At 37.4% G+C, this 17540-nt stretch overlaps 1 protein-coding gene across 1 annotated transcript; it reads left to right on the top strand.

The window, feature by feature from the left end:
- The first annotated feature begins 6825 nt into the window (after nt 1–6825).
- Nucleotides 6826–17298, top strand: ube2d4 (ubiquitin conjugating enzyme E2 D4). The gene is made up of 7 exons (XM_084728073.1): nt 6826–7119; nt 9649–9712; nt 9834–9865; nt 9974–10051; nt 10167–10272; nt 13145–13238; nt 13377–17298. Exons 1-7 carry the CDS (start codon nt 7096–7098, stop codon nt 13420–13422), a joined length of 444 nt encoding a protein of 147 aa, XP_084584199.1. The 5' UTR covers nt 6826–7095; the 3' UTR covers nt 13423–17298.
- The last annotated feature ends 242 nt before the right edge of the window (nt 17299–17540 follow it).

The raw sequence follows: 17540 nt of genomic DNA, 5'->3' as shown, positions 1-17540 counted from the left end.
GCAGGAGCAGCACAGTAAAACTGTTTCCAGAGCTGTCAATCACCGTGCCAGAACTGTGGTGCAACACAGAGACTCAGAGGGCTCTGGGGATTGCTCTTTAAGTGCTTAACCCCGAAGGATTACTGGTTCTTTATGACTATATGTGTGGTTTGTGCCTGTGCTCCACATGATGCACATCTGATAAGGGTGGATCAGAGGTGGCAGACACAGGGGACTGGATCTGAGCTCATTCTTTTTGCTCTCCCCAGAGAGACATTAAACCCTGATAATCAGAGAAGAATTTGAAAGAAAGAACCCAGAAGTTATTCTGAAGATGATGAATCCATAACTCATGTGCTAAGTGCTAATAATGATTTGATTTAGATTTTAGACTTTTCGAGCTCAAGTACAAAGTGCTTTCCACATTAAAAAACATTACAGACAAAAGTTCAGTTTATTTATTTATTCATTTTTGTTTTGTTTTTGTTTGTTTGGTTTCTTTTTTGTATTTTGAAATACAAAACAAATAATAAATATTAGAGCACATAATGAAGCAGCACTGAGACTGTACATAGTCAAAGTGCAAAATGAAAGAAAGAAATTTATCAATAAATGAAATTTGGATAAAGAAGATCTACTGTATAATCATAAGGCAGATAGAATATTGATAAAGGACATTTAAATGAGCATTTAAAGCAGATAAAAGTGCAAAGTATATGGATGTGCATATAAAATAGGAATAAAAAAAATAGTAATACATGATTTGATATATGAAAACATTGTGTATGCCATTGAATAAAAGTGCAGTGGAGTCTGTTTATCTCACACTGAGGGGAAGACTCAAATATATTTGTTGGACAAACATTAGCAAAACTGTACTGTGCAAACTAAAAGAGTGCACTCAGTAAAGTTAAGTAAATTCCTGCCAGGCAACAGATGGTGAAGCACCTTCTGCAATGCCACCACAACTGCCATAATTAGCTAGATTCTTGAGTTATGGCCAAAAACCTCTTTATAGAGTTCACAGTGACCTTTGACCACAAACATTTAATCAGTTCATCCTTGAATCCAAGTTAACATTTGTGCCAAGTTTGGAGAAATTCTCTTAAGGCGTTCTTGTCTGTTGATCACGCACAAACTCAGTCACTCATGCACACATGCAATGTTTATATGACTTATCTGAAACTGGTTCATAATATTTCTCTGCAAGATCCTCAGTAAATCTGTGTAATATGAAACTGCATCTAAATCTGTATACAATACCTTAAGTGAATATGTCTAATATCAAACATAGTGAAACCGAAATCTGTCAAGTACTGTATGAAAATGTCACAATTTTTTAATTCTTTAATTCTTAAAATTGGGTTTTATGAGAAAAATGTGAAAATGTCCACTTTCATGAGTAAAACATAATATGACACATCAAAATCTTATAAGACATACATTACACGGAAAGAATAAACTTTTTTTTTTTTTTGCCTCTTCCTGTATTTTTTAATTCAACTTTATTTGATTCATTTTCTTTCCTTATGTTACACTTTGCCAAACCAAAACATCAGTATCTGACATCCTGGGAATGAGAGTCAACAATCAACAATCTTTCTGATGTTTAAATCTTACTGCCTTTAAAAGTACCTCATATAAACAACAAGGTGAAGACTCTGAAGGAAGCTATTCTTCAAAATTAGGTTTTGTATTTTTGATACTTGTTGAAAATGAGTCTAAAAACTTTTATTCAGCAAACAAGTAATTTAAAGTCACTTTAAACAGTTTTGGTCTCTGAAAACGTTAAAATGAAGTATTATTGTTGTTCTAGGACCCCTGCTTGTAAATGAGACATCCCGTAACCAGCCGTGCAATTACGCCAAAATAAAACCTGCAGAGTTCTCTGCAGCCACAGTTAAAGCACATAATGCCTTTTAATAAGCACATCCTTGAAGCCATAAATGTTTATATGCCTGCATCATTTAAACCTTGTAAGCCAAAAGAAACATGCAGTCACCAGCTTGTTTTATTGCCCAAAACACGAGAGGACGACAAGGAGAAGCTGCAGAAAGCTCTTATGGACTTTTAGATATTGATCCAAGTATTAAAACTCACCAACACTGAAAGAAGAAAGCAACAGGAAGATTTGAGGAATAATTCACAGATTTTCTAGGTCAAAGGCCACCTTAACACTGACAAGCAAAATCAAATCACAGCCAAGGAAATGAGCCATGAAACACTGATTGCTCCATACATAATGACCCTTTTTCCAGTTGCTTAGCTCAAGAATTATTTGATTGTGCAGAGTGCTGACTTCACTGCAAACATGAGCACTGCTTGCACATATTGCCTGAGTGTATAATCAAATCAAGACCATTGATACAAGGGGTGAACAAATATCTCTTAGTATGTTGGAACAATGGATCTTTGTTCCATAAGAGAGCCCTCAGAAAGCTAATACACTGACCGAAGGTAGAACACCTCTGGGGACTGTGAGCCCGGCTTGTGCTCGGCATTAATTGGTTGTGCTTTTATTGGATAATACAGACATTAGCGAGATCCATTTAAGTTAATTTCCAAAATGACAGTGAGCATATGTGCTTTGTCGTGGCAGCCATGGGAAAAGTGCCACAGAGAGGAGTGTGCTTAAGCTCAGACGTAGCTTTGGCATAATTGCCACAATAAGTGGAATACTTTCTGCGATACAATAAAACTTCTGGTGATGATGATTCATGTGACCAGAAAGACGGATCGCTGGAGTCTGCTGAGTCCGTGGTTTCAAATAACAGCACTATAGGCTATATTCCTCATGAGACAGGTCAACTAAGCTGCTGCCCCCACCCATATCATCCACGTTCACACCTCGGCTCATACATCAACTCAGAACTCGGGGCACCAGTCATGTAACTAAAAACTCAACTTGTGGATGTAGGTGGGAAATTCCCCACACAGGTCAGTGATGTGTCGCCTAATAGAAACAAAGACATTACAGCTTATTGCTTTGAACGTTTACAAGGTGGCATCACCCTGAAACTCAAGTGTGTCTCTCAACTACAAACCCTACACTCTTACAAATAAGGGTTCTAGGAGAGTTCTTCATGAGGGGCCGAGGTTCCATCTGCTTCTGAAGAACAAGGATTCTTTGTAAGACTGAGGGTTCCAGTGAGAACCCTTTTCATCCATTCATTCAAGCATTGTTGAAATCCTTGAAGAACCCTTTTGTCGAGTATTCTTTGTACTGTAATATAAAAATCATCTCTGTAGAACCCCTTAAGTGTGTTCTATAAAATTCATGGAATAGAAAAGGGTTGTCAGTAATAAAGAATGCCCAGAAAGGATGCTGGGTGGAACCATTAAAGCGTAGAAGGGTTCTCTGTAGAACTTCTTATAGAGGGTTTGGGGTGAAACCTTTCACAGACAGTTCTAACCCTGTGTTTTGAGTTCTAGGTAGAACTCTCTGATAGAGTGGAGCCTTTATAAAAAGTTCTATGAGGAAAAACGAAGCATTCTTCCACAGGGAAAATCCGAAGAACCCATAATGATTTTAGTTAGCAGCTTTATGTCTCAGAGTGTATAGGTTTAAAGCTCACAGTAGCAGACAAACCAATGTGATTTGAGATTTGAGAGGAAACTACAGTCGGTGGCTGTGGGAGGCTTTGTGAACTGAGGCTTCAAGCCAACAAAGTGTGGGCTTGACTGTGTCTGAAAACCTCATGCTGATAAATGGCCTCTCCAAGTAGACAAACTCGGAACACAAGGCCCCTGCTGCACAAGACCCAAACTGCTACCTCTGCTGCTGCTGGCTGAATCTGATTACAGGCAGGCCCTGAGGACAGGCAGGTCATTGAGAGCGCAGAGATGAGCAAACAATAAGATATTATCTGAAGGAATCTTCAGCTTTCCAAAGGAAAATGGTCCCTCTCAGTGTCACATTGACGATAGGATCCTCAACCTGACACTGAATCAGCCATTTAAGAAGAATGAACACTGCGGCCCATTCATACACACTCACTAAAATAATGAGAGCTCTTTTTTCACCCTTGTTTAAGACATATAAAGGGAAGCTCATGAGGCTTTGCGAGACAAGGCTGTGCAGAAACCGGAGCATGCAGCTGACTCACATGAATATGCCTTTACAATGTTTGGGTATTGAATGAACAATTCTATAGTCTTTTTCTTTATTCTTATGTTGGTGTAAATAATACAAGCGTTTGGCTTCATTGTACTTTGCTGCTCCATTGTCATGCACTTTTGCACTTGAACAAATTGATTTGAAAACAAAAATTAATACATTCTTAGCATGGAAGACGCAATTTGATAGATGACCCCTTCAAATCCTGGAAAAACAGTTTCCGGTTGAAGCTGTTTATAATCTATTCTGGCCATCATGTCTCTCCTGAGTGTTTTTGCTCTTTTCAAATAGTGACATCTTGTGGACACCTGGCTTCACTCATTGTGTGAAGAGTGAAAGCTATGAGTTGCCCATTGTTACAACAATACCTTCCTATCTCTATATTTAGTGTTGTGAAACTGATGATCAGGATGATGATTGCATTGATGAAGATGAAGATTTAATTAATTTAATACCTTAATGCATTTTTTAAAAAAAACAGTGATATCATATTGATATTATATTGTGATAAAGTTTAATTTTGATCAAAAAGGTCATGTGCTGTTATTTTGTTGAAATAATAGTTATCAGAATCAGAAATACTTTCTTGATTCAAAGGGAAAACTGGGTTTCATTACAGTGTACTTTTAAAATGTTATTTTAGCTTTATTTTACCACAAGTCCCACTGAGATAGAACATCTCTTTTACAAGAGAGACCTGGCCAAAGTATAAGTCATACAAAATCACAACGTATTTAAATGCAACAGATACAACAAGATATACAAAAATCCACAATTAAACAAGAACAACTATTCAAACACAGTGGACTCAAAAGAAAAACAAGCCCATGTCTCCATCATCACATTCTTTAGGATGCTCATAAATCCATCAATGGATATAAGTGTATATAATTTTAGATCTTTTAGTAAATTATTCCATGCCCATGGTGCACAGTAGGTTAATACAATTTTCCCCAGATCTGTCAAATGCCGGGGTACATTGAAAAGCATACATTATATTACAATAGATACTTTTACATAAAGAAAAAGTGGAAAATAAGATGTTAAAAGTATGTATAGTCTTCAATAGCATACATAAACAATGAACATAAAAGAATAATGCTGTTATAAATGTGTTAAAATACACAAATATTATAAATAAGAGCATTGGCTGTTGAAATGTACAGTATAAATAAATAAACACAATATTGAAACCAGTGTAAACCAGTATTTGAACAGTTGAATTATTATTTAACAAAATTACTGTATTGTTTGGTCAATACTGCACAGTTTAAGATATAAATAATAAACAGTGTTGTGCTAGTTACTGAAAACCAGTAACTAGTTACCGTTACTAGTTACTTTATTTCAAAAGTAACTCAGTTACTTTACTGATTACTTACACCAAAAGGTAACGCAGTGCTGTGAAAAGTAACTTTTTAGTTACTATGAAAAAAAGGTCTCCCATTAAGCTTTGAGTTAAGTTTTCTTTAGCTCGGTTTCCATTTTTGCGGATTCGCGCTCCAGGTACTTAGAAAAACTGTTTCGTCCCATTTGCCGTGTGTCGCCCGGTATCATGCTAACTAGCTTCCTGAAAGCGGGCGACTCCACAATAGAAATTGGCTGCATGTCTTCTACAACATACCTTGCAGTGGCTTTATCAACTTTTTCGTGGTTAGCAGGAGCAGTCAGTCCCTCGGTTCAAATCCAGCCGCTGTTGCTGAGGTGGTGGAGGTGAAGCGGCATCACATTCTGTCTCTGGACTCTTAGCTACTAGCTTCGTCGCAGCATGTTGTTTCTGTAGGTGTTTCAACAGGTTTGAATCGCTATTTTGGGCAGTGGATAAGATCTTTGATACAAGACACAACTTACATTTAACTAAAACGTTCTTGTCTTTGTGCTCGACAAAGGTAAAGTAGTGAGAATATCTCCATGTGAAGAAACTTGACTTGGGCTCCGCCGCCGACGCCATGATGATACCAGTCTTGTAAACAGACACGCCCACACGGCGTGTCTTCTCCCATCTCCTCGCTGATACACACACACACACACACACACACACACACACACACAGGAAGACACGGCTCTGGCTGCAGCTCAGTCTCTAGACTACAAAAAAAATAACGTAAAATAACGGAGTAACGCATCATGTAGTAACGTTAACTGAGTTACTGAATTTAAAAAATAATGCGTTAGATTTCTAGTTACTGCAAAAAATAACGGCGTTAGTCCCAACACTGATAATAAGCAAATAATAATTAGCTGTGGACAGGGATTAAGGAGCCCATTTTCTACCAGAAAAACTTAGCTGATATCATTTTGACTTTTAAAATTAAAATGTGTTTTTATTCCATAGTTCAAGTTTTGATTAATCTCATAATTTCTATTTTTTAATCTCATATCTCTCGATTTTCTATCCCATAATTTTGACTTGACATGAGCTTTATTAATATTATTAAAATGATGTATAGTTTTCTTGTTATTATTATTATTATTATTATTATTATCATTATTATTATTATTATTATTATTATTATTATTATTATTATTATTATTATCATTGGCTTTCATAATAATATGTCCAAGGGCCAGTCTGCTAATAAAGTCATTCAATTTAGATTTTTGTTGAGTGGACTGTATCAAAACTGTCAAAATATGTGTACGTTTCTAGTATTTTGAACTACAAATATGGCAGTTGTAATTGTCAGGAATTCACGTTTTGTCAGAAAAGTCTCGCGATATTACCAAAAACCGATTGCCAGGCACGAAGAGGAGTAGGGATGAGAGGAGCGAGCAAAATATCTCGGTTGTTGTATAGCTAAACAAAAATCGAGCTTTAACATACAGTTTCTGGTATAGGTTGACATTTAAACCAAAACCTCCGAGCCTGTTGTATGTTAGACGTGATTTCCTGATCATACGTGAAGTGAGATTTGGAAGTACGCGGCCACAGAAGCCAAATTTTATGTGTGAAGTGCTAACTGTTAGCTGACAGGCTACCTAGCATAGCCATTGATGCAATGGCGTTGAAAAGAATTCAGAAGGTGAGTATGTTATTTTTCTTTGATGTATTAATCATACCTTGTTGCAGACATGTTTCTCTGAGAGTGGGGACCCTCTGTGGAGATGATAACAGCGCGTATCCTCGTCTGTATTTCGACGTAGCCCTGCTTGCTCGCTTTTTGTGCTCCCTGTTTAAAATAATTCACAGACAAAGACGAGCTAACCACTGGTGGCCCTGTTGGTGCATTGCTACAGTAACGTAAGCTATCAATAACAACTCACAAAGAGCGCCATTGTTTTGACAGCTAGGTTTTGTCTGTGTGTAATATTTCATGTTTCTTTCTGACACTTTGCACCAGCACTTCAGTAAATGATGCTAGCTTTAACTGGCAAGCTAAACAAGTCATTTTCGCAGTGCAGCGCTACATTAGCAACAAGCTAACGTTGCTTTGGTATGGTTCGTGGATATGTACAGGATTTGCTTATAAATCCTTAGCTTGTCACTCGTCTTTATCCTTGTGGTTGGTCACAAAGAGTATGGCCGATGATGTGTTTAGTCACTGAATGACAGCTGCTTGCTGGTTGCCAAAATTGAACCCTAGTGTCAGTGTTGCCATATATGGAATGGTAAATGGGGCACTGGAGCAGGCCACGGTGTGTATTTATATAACAGAATAGATACGCTTCCTTTCAAGAGATGTTAAATAACGAGCTTAGTTTCTATTTAACCATCTGTTGTTTTGCTGTCCGTGCTCAATATAGTATGTAATGGGGGTTTGGCCATAGCAGTGGTATTCATTGTTTATATAATTACTAGTTTCTACCTTGGAATACTTTTGTTTCTGTCTATTTAGTTTTGTTACCTTCGTTGTCAACATCCATGGGCTAAAATAAACCGATGACACGGTTGTTAATGAAGTCAACTGTCCTGTATCCATTATTTACTTATTAGCAGTCCTGGATCACGACTGTACAGCAAACATGGCTGCCACTCAAAATACTGGTAGTGATTACAAACTGTCAAAAAAAGTTCAGTTAGCTCACTTTAATTAAAGGACCGGTTTGTACCAGGGGTTATTGGCGCTATATGACACAAATGGAATATAATATTAGTAAATATGTTTGCATTAGTGTACAACCACCTTAAAATAAGAATCATTGTGTTTTTGTTATTTTAGAATGAGTCATTTATATCTACAGAGGGCGCAGGTCCTCCTCTGTGGAGGCTGCCATGTTCACAGTAGCCCGGAATGGACAAACCATTGGCATAAATAAGAGATGGACGCTGAAGTTCCTCTTCTTCCCACTGTGCAAAACTGAGGCCAAACTATCCCAGATACAAGCGCTGCCATCTTGCGCTGGTGATGTCATTTGGAGCCAGAGACTTTGCAGTATCAGAAACATGAACTCGTGAACAAACATCAGTGTGATAGAAACTACCTAAAATGACAAACCATCTTTGGGAAAAATTTGTTGGACGTGAGCTTTGATGTTTCAGTTTGGGCCATGTCCTATCGATTGACAATTGGGGGGCAGGATTTATGATTCGTACTGCAGCCAGCCACAAGGGGGCAACTGAAAGGCTTTGGCTTCACTTTTGGGGAGCTGTCATGTTGACCATTTCTACATACAGTCTCTGGGACAAACCAAACACTGGCTCTAGATGTGTCCTTTTGGAATTTTTACATATTTCGCAGCCACTGTAGGTTCTCCAACACACTTGGAAGGGGAAAGGGACACGAGTTGTTTGCAATCTACAAGCTCACTGCTAGAGTGCCCTAAATGCTACATACTGGTCCTTTAAAGCCAGACAGTATGGATTAAGCTCCAGTGAAGTTGCAAAGACGATGGTCTCTGTGGCAAAGCTACCTACTGCCTCTCAATCCCTCAGGATAAGTGAAAGTTACTTTAAATTATGCATATAATTCATTCACAATCCATATAATGCATTGCATTAATGTCGAGGTTCTAGCATCAGCATATTTTCCAGTGTAGCCACATGTACCCAATATAAATAATTAGGCCTGGACAATAAAAAGAGAATAATATGCATTAGCAATAGACATTTCATCATTAGCAATAAGAAGATTGTTCAATAGTTTCACTCGAATGCATTAAATGCAACCTGCCATGAAAGCACACAGTGAATACTCCCTGGTTCATAAGCAGTCTATCATATCCCTTGATACTGGAGTGTACTTTGAGTTTTTTCTCCTGGTATTAAATATATGTCATAATGATCTAGAATTATCAATATTAACTGAAATAAAGTTTTATTGTGATACATTTTTCAACTTTATCGCCTAGCCCTAGCTCAGTATATATTTATATAAATCCAGAAATGTTATGGATTAAGCCCCAGTGAAGTCTAAAAGAGAATGGTCTCCATTGCAAAGCTATATTTTCCAGTGCACATGTACCCAACATAAATAAATATAACATATAAACAATCCCTGCGTTCCCAAAACCAAATTAAAATGTGTGTAATTTCCTTGCAAAGAACACTGTTGCTGTAATACTGCAACTGACAAGTAAATTCAAGACTGACTGTGTGATTATCTTTCCTTTAGGAACTGTCAGACCTGCAGAGGGACCCACCTGCTCAGTGCTCTGCGGGACCAGTTGGAGATGATTGTAAGTACTTAGAAAATTGCTGCGTCGCATTTTTACATCATTAAATGACGTCAGTAGAGTTTGCCATTGTGTCAGGAGTTTGCATCTAAATGTTTATACATTATTAATCTTTTTCCTCCAGTGTTTCATTGGCAGGCAACAATAATGGGTCCGGTAAGTGAAACTGTATCCTAACCTAATTGATTGAAATAAGCAACAAAAAACAGTGAATGAAAAAACAGCGTCAACAAACTTATCTGGTTTCTATTCTTATTTCAATAGAGTGACAGCCCATATCAGAGTGGAGTGTTTTTCCTCACCATTCACTTCCCAACAGATTACCCCTTCAAACCACCCAAAGTGAGTGAGGGTCTGCCGTGTGTCGCATTATGAGTCAATTTAACACACTCCTCATTCATTTATTTTACTGGAAACCTGAAAGAAATCACAACATTGTTTTCCTTTTTTGTCACAGGTTGCATTCACAACAAAAATTTACCACCCTAATATCAACAGCAATGGAAGTATTTGTCTGGATATACTGAGATCACAATGGTCACCTGCACTTACAGTATCAAAAGGTAAGGGATGATACACAGAGTTACACTGGGGTTTTTACATTTTTATTAAGCAAAATAATTGTGAATGTTGACTCAGAATGCACAATATCAGGGCCTCGACTCTGTCACAGCTAAATGCAATGTAACCATGGTGCACTGTGTGATGGGCAGGTTAAAAAAAATAGTCCAAGAAGGTTTATCAGTGACTCTTATTTATTGCAAATGTAACACATGGCTCCTACCAATACTGGTAGTGGAGATAATGCAGTAATTAATCAATAGTTAGTAAAGATTACAGTTATCCTAGACCAAAATCAGAGGATACCAGGCTCCAATATTGCACTATTCAGCGACCATACAAGACAGAGCTTTTAATTAAAAAATAATCAAAATAAAACAAACATAGCTTCAGTATACATTAAACATTTCACAGATTATTTCTTTTGTCACTCTTTGTTTGGTTTTGAACCACTGAGTTCTTGTCAACTGCTTTTCTGTCTGATTATAGTTAATTTACAATCTCAATTCTCAATATTTGGTTCCAACATCAGATAGGTAACAGTTGTACAACAACACCAGTTCACTGTGACACAACAGGCCTATTAGACTGAATATCTGACCTATAAATTTTGGAATTTAAATGTGTAAAACAATGCACCTTTTTATATATTTGTAATCTGCTTTATTAGTGTTCTCAGTTCCCTTTTAATCCTAGATTAAAAGTAGCTTGTTATTTTCATAAAAACTGTGTTGCATTTAATCTTTTTTTCATTCAGTTTGACTAAGTTTCTTCTGCTTAAACAGCCTGAGTTAAAACTTTTTAAAATAATGTTTTTCTGCTAAATAACAGGCATAACCAATGAACGGCCTAATTAGCCTACTGATAAAGTGATGATCTTCTTCTGATAATAAACAATGTGAACACACATAAACTTAGAATGTCAGCAGGCTCTTTAGATAAAATCACAATGATCCAGTTTGTTTTCATATTAATAAATGATGAATGGGCTGGATTGAGGTCGTTAAAGGGATTTGGCCCACGGGCAGCTAGTTGAAAAGGCCAGTGATGGTTACGACACAATCCTTCCACAGGCACAGGGAATGTGTTTAAAGAAGAATGAAGAAGGTAAGTGTCTTTTCCATGCTGACTCAAAAAAGGGGTCAAGTCAGAGTTTGGGATTTGGCTTTGTAAAGTGGTGCTAAGAGTTGAGTCAAAAAAGCGGTGCTGGCCTTGGCAGTTTATGATATTTACCCTGCCACCGTGGCAGGAGAGGTAAGGTTGGCAGTTCTTGGCTCTGAGCTTTTCAAATCAGGGATCCTCTTCTCATACTCAATCAGGTGCTTCTGCTTGAGGTGGTGAAATTAGTTTGTTGTTTCCTTCTTTTTCCGTCTCCTTGCACTTCTTATATTTTACAATGGTTTATTGTACATCTGAGCTTTTGTAACCAAACCACTTCCACACCACTGAGGTCGCTCCCCTTTCTGAAACTACCTCCTCCAACATTGACATTATTTTTAGAGTTTATGATATTGTAATATTGCCATTATCAGGCCCCTAGTCAAAATTACCTTAATCACTGCCTTTCAGATGCTTTTCTGATTTGTCAGGAACTTTTTATGGCTTTACCTTCAACAGCTCTGCGGTTGGCTAATTGCAGCCTTCATCACATAATGCTAGTTTTGTCAGCTTGAGGCCCATTCACTTGAACTCCCTACCTAGAAAGATTTCAGTGAGCAGGGGCCCCCTCTCTCTTGCTCACACAAACACATCTATGTGGTTACAACAAAGTACAGGCTGTAAACCATTCTGATTTGACAGCTGTAACTATGTTGCATTTTACTACACTGATTTTAACATTCAACAGCAGTTGCTCTCCCTACAGTGTTACATGATAACAAATACATCCTAAGATAAATAACAGATCACAATCTTTGCTTATCTTCCAGGTAGAAAACCCCTGCATTATGTACATGTAATTTAATGTTAGCATGTTCAGTGTTTTTTTTTCATGATGTTAGTTTAAGTGTCTCATTCAGCACATTATTTACGCTGTCACTAATGTTTGGTTAGAGACAAAATCTGACTGTTGGGCCACAGACTAAAGAAAATGACAGCTTGAGTTTAAACACTCCAAAAATACAGACCGTATTCAGACCAAATTAGGTGTTACAGCGATTAGCACAGGGTTTCGCAGCTGCGTGGGGAGTGTTTATTTATGCTTAGAACAAAGCCGCTGTGAAACAATCAGAAAATAACGTCCTATTTCTCTGATTCAGTGTCTTTCTCACAACCCCAAAAAAGCAAACTTTGTGGCATTGCTATTTAGTTTAAACTACAGCCAGACCCAGAAGGTGGGTTCACAAAATAAACTGAGCTAGGACACAACTGGGAGAGTATCATTGTATGGTCCATAAAGTCTGCCTATTGATATTTCAGGCTGAGTTAGTCCATCCAGGTGATGAGATGTTGGGTGTTTGTCAAAGACGCAAGTAAAACAACACAGTACCTAAAATAAGCTAAGCAGAAATGTCAGACAACAATGTTCAACGAAATATATTTCTATATTTACAGCTGAAATTAACAGCAGAATTAAACAAATTTGCAGATTTGACATATCCCTGTAATTCAGTTTTCGACCTGAAAGTGAAGTCACAGTGATTCGGTCTGTTTGGTCATATGTGTCTTGATGTTCTCTTTTATCAGTATCGCTCAGCCCCACTGTGATGATAATCTAAAGATGTTAAAAACACACCTGGCTGTGTTTGTGTTAGGAGTACGTATGTATGAAAAAACATAAGTGGCCTGTACTCCTTAAGGCCTTAGCCAATAAATCGCCTCTCATTGTCACACTGAAATTCTAATCGAAATACTGTCTGATTCATTCTTCCACAGTATTATTGTCTATCTGCTCTCTTCTTTGTGACCCAAACCCGGACGACCCACTGGTACCAGAGATCGCCCATACGTACAAGGCTGACAGGGAAAAGTGAGTTTAAACTATGAATGAGATTTGCTCTTCTTTGCTCACTGGCATGCATCGCTGACTCATTAATTTTGGAGGTGAAGTTCTTAGTTTGTGAGTTTCACCTGAAACCTTTTCCAAACTTTTGCATGTGTTTTCCAGGTACAACAAACTAGCGAGAGATTGGACACAGAAGTATGCAATGTGAGAATGCCAGGGAGATCAAAATACAAATGAGAACAAAAGAAACACGTTTGATTTGTAACTTGAGGCAAATGAGCAGCAGCAGAGGAAAAAATAAACTAGACAACAGCCCATCTTTTTTGGAGGAGGAAGCGATACAATGAGGTACAGTGCCACCTGGCTTTCCATGTGCTGAGCTGCTACCATGTGCTGTCCTTCATGACTTGTATGGATCTGCTGAGCAGGACCTGATGGGCTCCTTTAAAGCACTCCCATATGGAATACCGGAAACTCTTCACAGTCCATACTACCGCCACACTCAGACTTAAAACTGTTACTCCTGCTATTGTGATCATCACTATCATTGTTGCTACTCATACGCATCATTCTCACTGTCCCATGATTCATATCGTCGTTGCTACTCAGAAGCAAAAGGTTTGATTTATTTAGGAGATTGGCTCTCCCTTCATTTCAGAGGTACTGTCTGTGTCCCACTGGATGTCTTGTTATTAATACTGTATTTCCATGTATTTAGTGGCCTTTCTGTGTTATTATTTTCGGTATATGTGCAATTGAGGCAGAATGTTCCCTGTCCAACACAAAATGGTGCAGTGCCATTACCAGCAGCTCATCTGTTGGCACATTACTGTCTCTACCCCGACACAATGTGAAAGATGTGAAGAATCATTGGTCTCGATCTTATCACCCACTGCATTTCAAATTCTAACAGTATTTTTGAAGACACTGGAGAGCTGCTGTTAGGAGCCAGTGGACCCTCACCCTCACTGTCGTGGGGCTCAATAGGGTGAATGTCAACTTCCATTTTTCTCACACATGCTGTCATTGCCCTTATATTCTGTATAAGGTACCACCCATGGCTGGTGTCCATAGTGCACAAACTACTACTGTTGTTTGACTTGTTATTTGTTGTGTAGCTGTGAACATAGCTACTCTCTGGCCTGTAGCTAAGCTATTTGCCGCCTCCTCAGTACAGTTACTCAGGTATCAAACCAAATCATCAGCCTTTCTAAGCAGTGACACATGGTGAGAAAAATGACCAGGGCTCATATCTTCTAAAAAATTAGTACTTATTTAAATTCACTGGTTTGTTCACATGAAAGAAAACACTCATGCTTCCTGAAGGAGACAGATCAGCACTCTTTATGTCCTTTATGCATATAGACCCTGATGTCCTGTGTTGCACAAAAATATGCTGTCCCAGAAGTACTGTCATTTTGTCACAGAGAGGGCTTTTTTTATTTAATAATCCCTCTCCAGGTTCCTCTCATCACCATTTGCATTTATTTTTGAACAACACTTGGATGTGAACAGCTTTTAAACAACGCTGTTAAAACATGTACATGTTGCTGTTTTTCTAAAAATGAAATGGCCTTTTGGTTACAGCTGTTGTCTCAAAATGGGAACTTAAAACAGACTTGACATTTTGCAGTACCTACTCATTTGAAGTCATGTGCATCCTGTTACTTGAGGTGGATAAATACAGTAACTTACCATGACAATTTAATCTGCTTTAAAGGGAAAGTTCATCCCAAAATCAAAAACGCATATTTTTCTCCTTGCGGGTAGTGCTATTTATCCATCTAGAACTTTTTGGTGTGATGTGCAGAGTTTTGGAGATACCAACCATACAGATGTGTGCCCAACCTTTGCAGAAATCATCACCTGGTTACTCAAGTTAATCAACAGACCTTTCTGGTAGAAAAGAAAGTAGGTCCAGTAGATCCTACTGCAGAAAGTCTGGATCAGGGGTGTCAAGCTCAGTTTCAACCAGAGCCACATCAGCATTATGGTTGTCCTTACAGGACTGGTTGTAAATGTATCTGCTTGTTTTCATATTACATAATACCCTCTGCGTTCAATTGTTATTGGTTTGAGTAATAATCACTTAGTAATTAATAATAAGCTTTGAAAGCAGAAGTTTAGGAAAATAAAGACAAGCAGATATTCAAGTATACAACTATTATAACATTTATTTAAAATAAATAAATATATACATATATATATATATATACACAAAGTAGGGCTTATTAGTTAACGATTATTAGTCTGTCTCTTGTTATTTTCTCAAATAATCAGTTAGTTGTTTGGTCTATTTGGTCTCGAATGTCTTGTTTTCTCCAAAGCTCAAAGATATTTAGCTTACTGTCATAAAGGAGTAAAGAAACCAGACAATATTTACATTTAAGAATCTGAAATCAGTGAACTTTGACTTTTTTTTTTTTATTAAAAAAATATTCATGATTAATCATTTAAAGAATATTTGGCAGTGAATGTCAGAATTGATTGATAATCAATTAATTGTTGCAGCTCTAATACAAAACAGTCTAAGGCAAAAAAGACACATTGGCTTGTCTTCATTAAGCACAAACGTGTTGGCTTTCCTATCTTTCATTAAATTGCCCTCCCTCTGCGTCAGCTTTTCTGTTTTTGACATTTTGCTAGTTTGCCACGATTAAAAAACACTAGCCACAACCACTTAACTACAGTTCCACTGCTGGAAAAGCAAATTGTATTCTTAAATAAAATAAATAAAATTAGTTGCTGGGTCAGATTTTGCCCGTAGGCCTTTAGTTTGACACGTGGTCTTGATGGATAAATAGCACTGCAAGCCTGGAGAAAAATATGTATTTTTGATTTTTGGGAGAAGTGACCTTTAAATATCAGGTGATTTGAAATTTGTCAGCACTTCTTTGTGTTCATATTCATGAGGGTTTGCAAACCTTTATTTTTCACACTGACAGTAAAGCAGTTTGTCCGGGTGATACATTTGTGACCTTTTGTAATGTATCTTTGAAAGCTTTAGTTTTAGGCAGTTTTTTTTTTTTCATTCATGTCACCAGAATTGAACATGATTGTGATGTGTCATAATGTAATATTAGTTTTAATATAATCCATTGTGACTGTTGGATAAAGTAGTTAGAAAATGCTATGATTTTTATTTCTATCTTGGCTCATAATGTGCTGATGCTGCCAACATAAAGGGAATTATTTGATGTTATAAAGGGGAAGAAATTTTTGCTGTTGAGGCATTATTGAATGGATTCATCCAGAAAGGTCCATAGTAAAGCATGAAAATTTTAGAAGCTTTGATTGTAGAATTAACACCACAGTTTAGGCGCCAAATATAGATTTTCATTTTTGTTAGCTGCTGTAGAGAAAATTGTCAAAACAAGATGTCTTGAAATACAGTATATACTAAAAGGTTTTGAAAATATATCCTCTAAATGCAGTGAAAGTCTTTCTTGCTGCCAGACCACAATTGAAAATTACTTGTGTGTAATAGTACTAGTTCAAACTTTGTGTGCATTGTTGTTTGTTCATCTGGCTATTTATTTATTTGAAAAGCTGAGTATCTTCCAACCGTACGATCGAATGCAGCCTCAATTCATCATGTGAGTGATGTGACATTGACTTCCTTTGTCCAGTGTGCTCAATAGAGTTTATATAGGCAGCTTGGCATGCTTTGCACTCTGGAGAACCTTCTCACAGCCATTTGCCAGATATCAGGGATTTCGTTACAATTCATCTGCCTAACACCTCTGACTAAAAATTTTAGCCTTAACCCTCATTTTGTGTGTGTATATATATAGAGAGAACGTTGTCATGAACTGTAAATTTGCTATCAGGGCTGTATCCCCCAAAAGGGTGATTTCATTTCATCGGTAGACATGAAATCCTGCTTGAACAGCACCGATATTTTGTTGAAATTTTTCAGCCTGGCTTTCTCTGAATGCAGGACCAGCCTTCATGCATCTTAAAAATTTGGAATATGTGTGCTTGAACTGCCACCATGAACATCCACATGTCCTCACATAGCCTACACAAGATAACTATTGACCATGTCATAACATATGAATAAAGCTCATCTTGGTTTACTGTTGTCTGCAGTCCATTCTTGTGTCTTTACGATTATGTAATAACCCATAGTGGTATGAGCCAGAATCAGCTGTGTATTGATGGAATTAAATCTAAATCAAAACTACATATTTTTCTTTTGGCCTGTAGTGCTTTTATCCATCTAGTTTTGGTGTAAGTTGCTGACTTTTGGAGATAACTGTAGAGATGTCTGCCTTTTCTGAAATATAATGGGATTAGATTGTATGCATCTTCTGTTGCTCAAAG

Source organism: Lutjanus erythropterus, chromosome 10, assembly GCF_056507025.1.
Source record: "Lutjanus erythropterus isolate fLutEry1 chromosome 10, fLutEry1.hap2, whole genome shotgun sequence".
Taxonomy (NCBI): domain Eukaryota; kingdom Metazoa; phylum Chordata; class Actinopteri; order Lutjaniformes; family Lutjanidae; genus Lutjanus; species Lutjanus erythropterus.
Note: the sequence above shows the minus strand (reverse complement) of the source record. Positions and strands in the feature narration are given on the sequence as shown.

Excerpts from the sequence above, each read along its gene's own strand:
- ube2d4 (XM_084728073.1), top strand. The coding sequence starts at position 7,096 with ATGGCGTTGAAAAGAATTCAGAAG. Across the intron at positions 7,120-9,648 it reads CGTTGAAAAGAATTCAGAAG|GAACTGTCAGACCTGCAGAG; the intron begins GTGAGTATGTTA and ends TCTTTCCTTTAG. Across the intron at positions 10,052-10,166 it reads ACCCCTTCAAACCACCCAAA|GTTGCATTCACAACAAAAAT; the intron begins GTGAGTGAGGGT and ends TTTTTGTCACAG.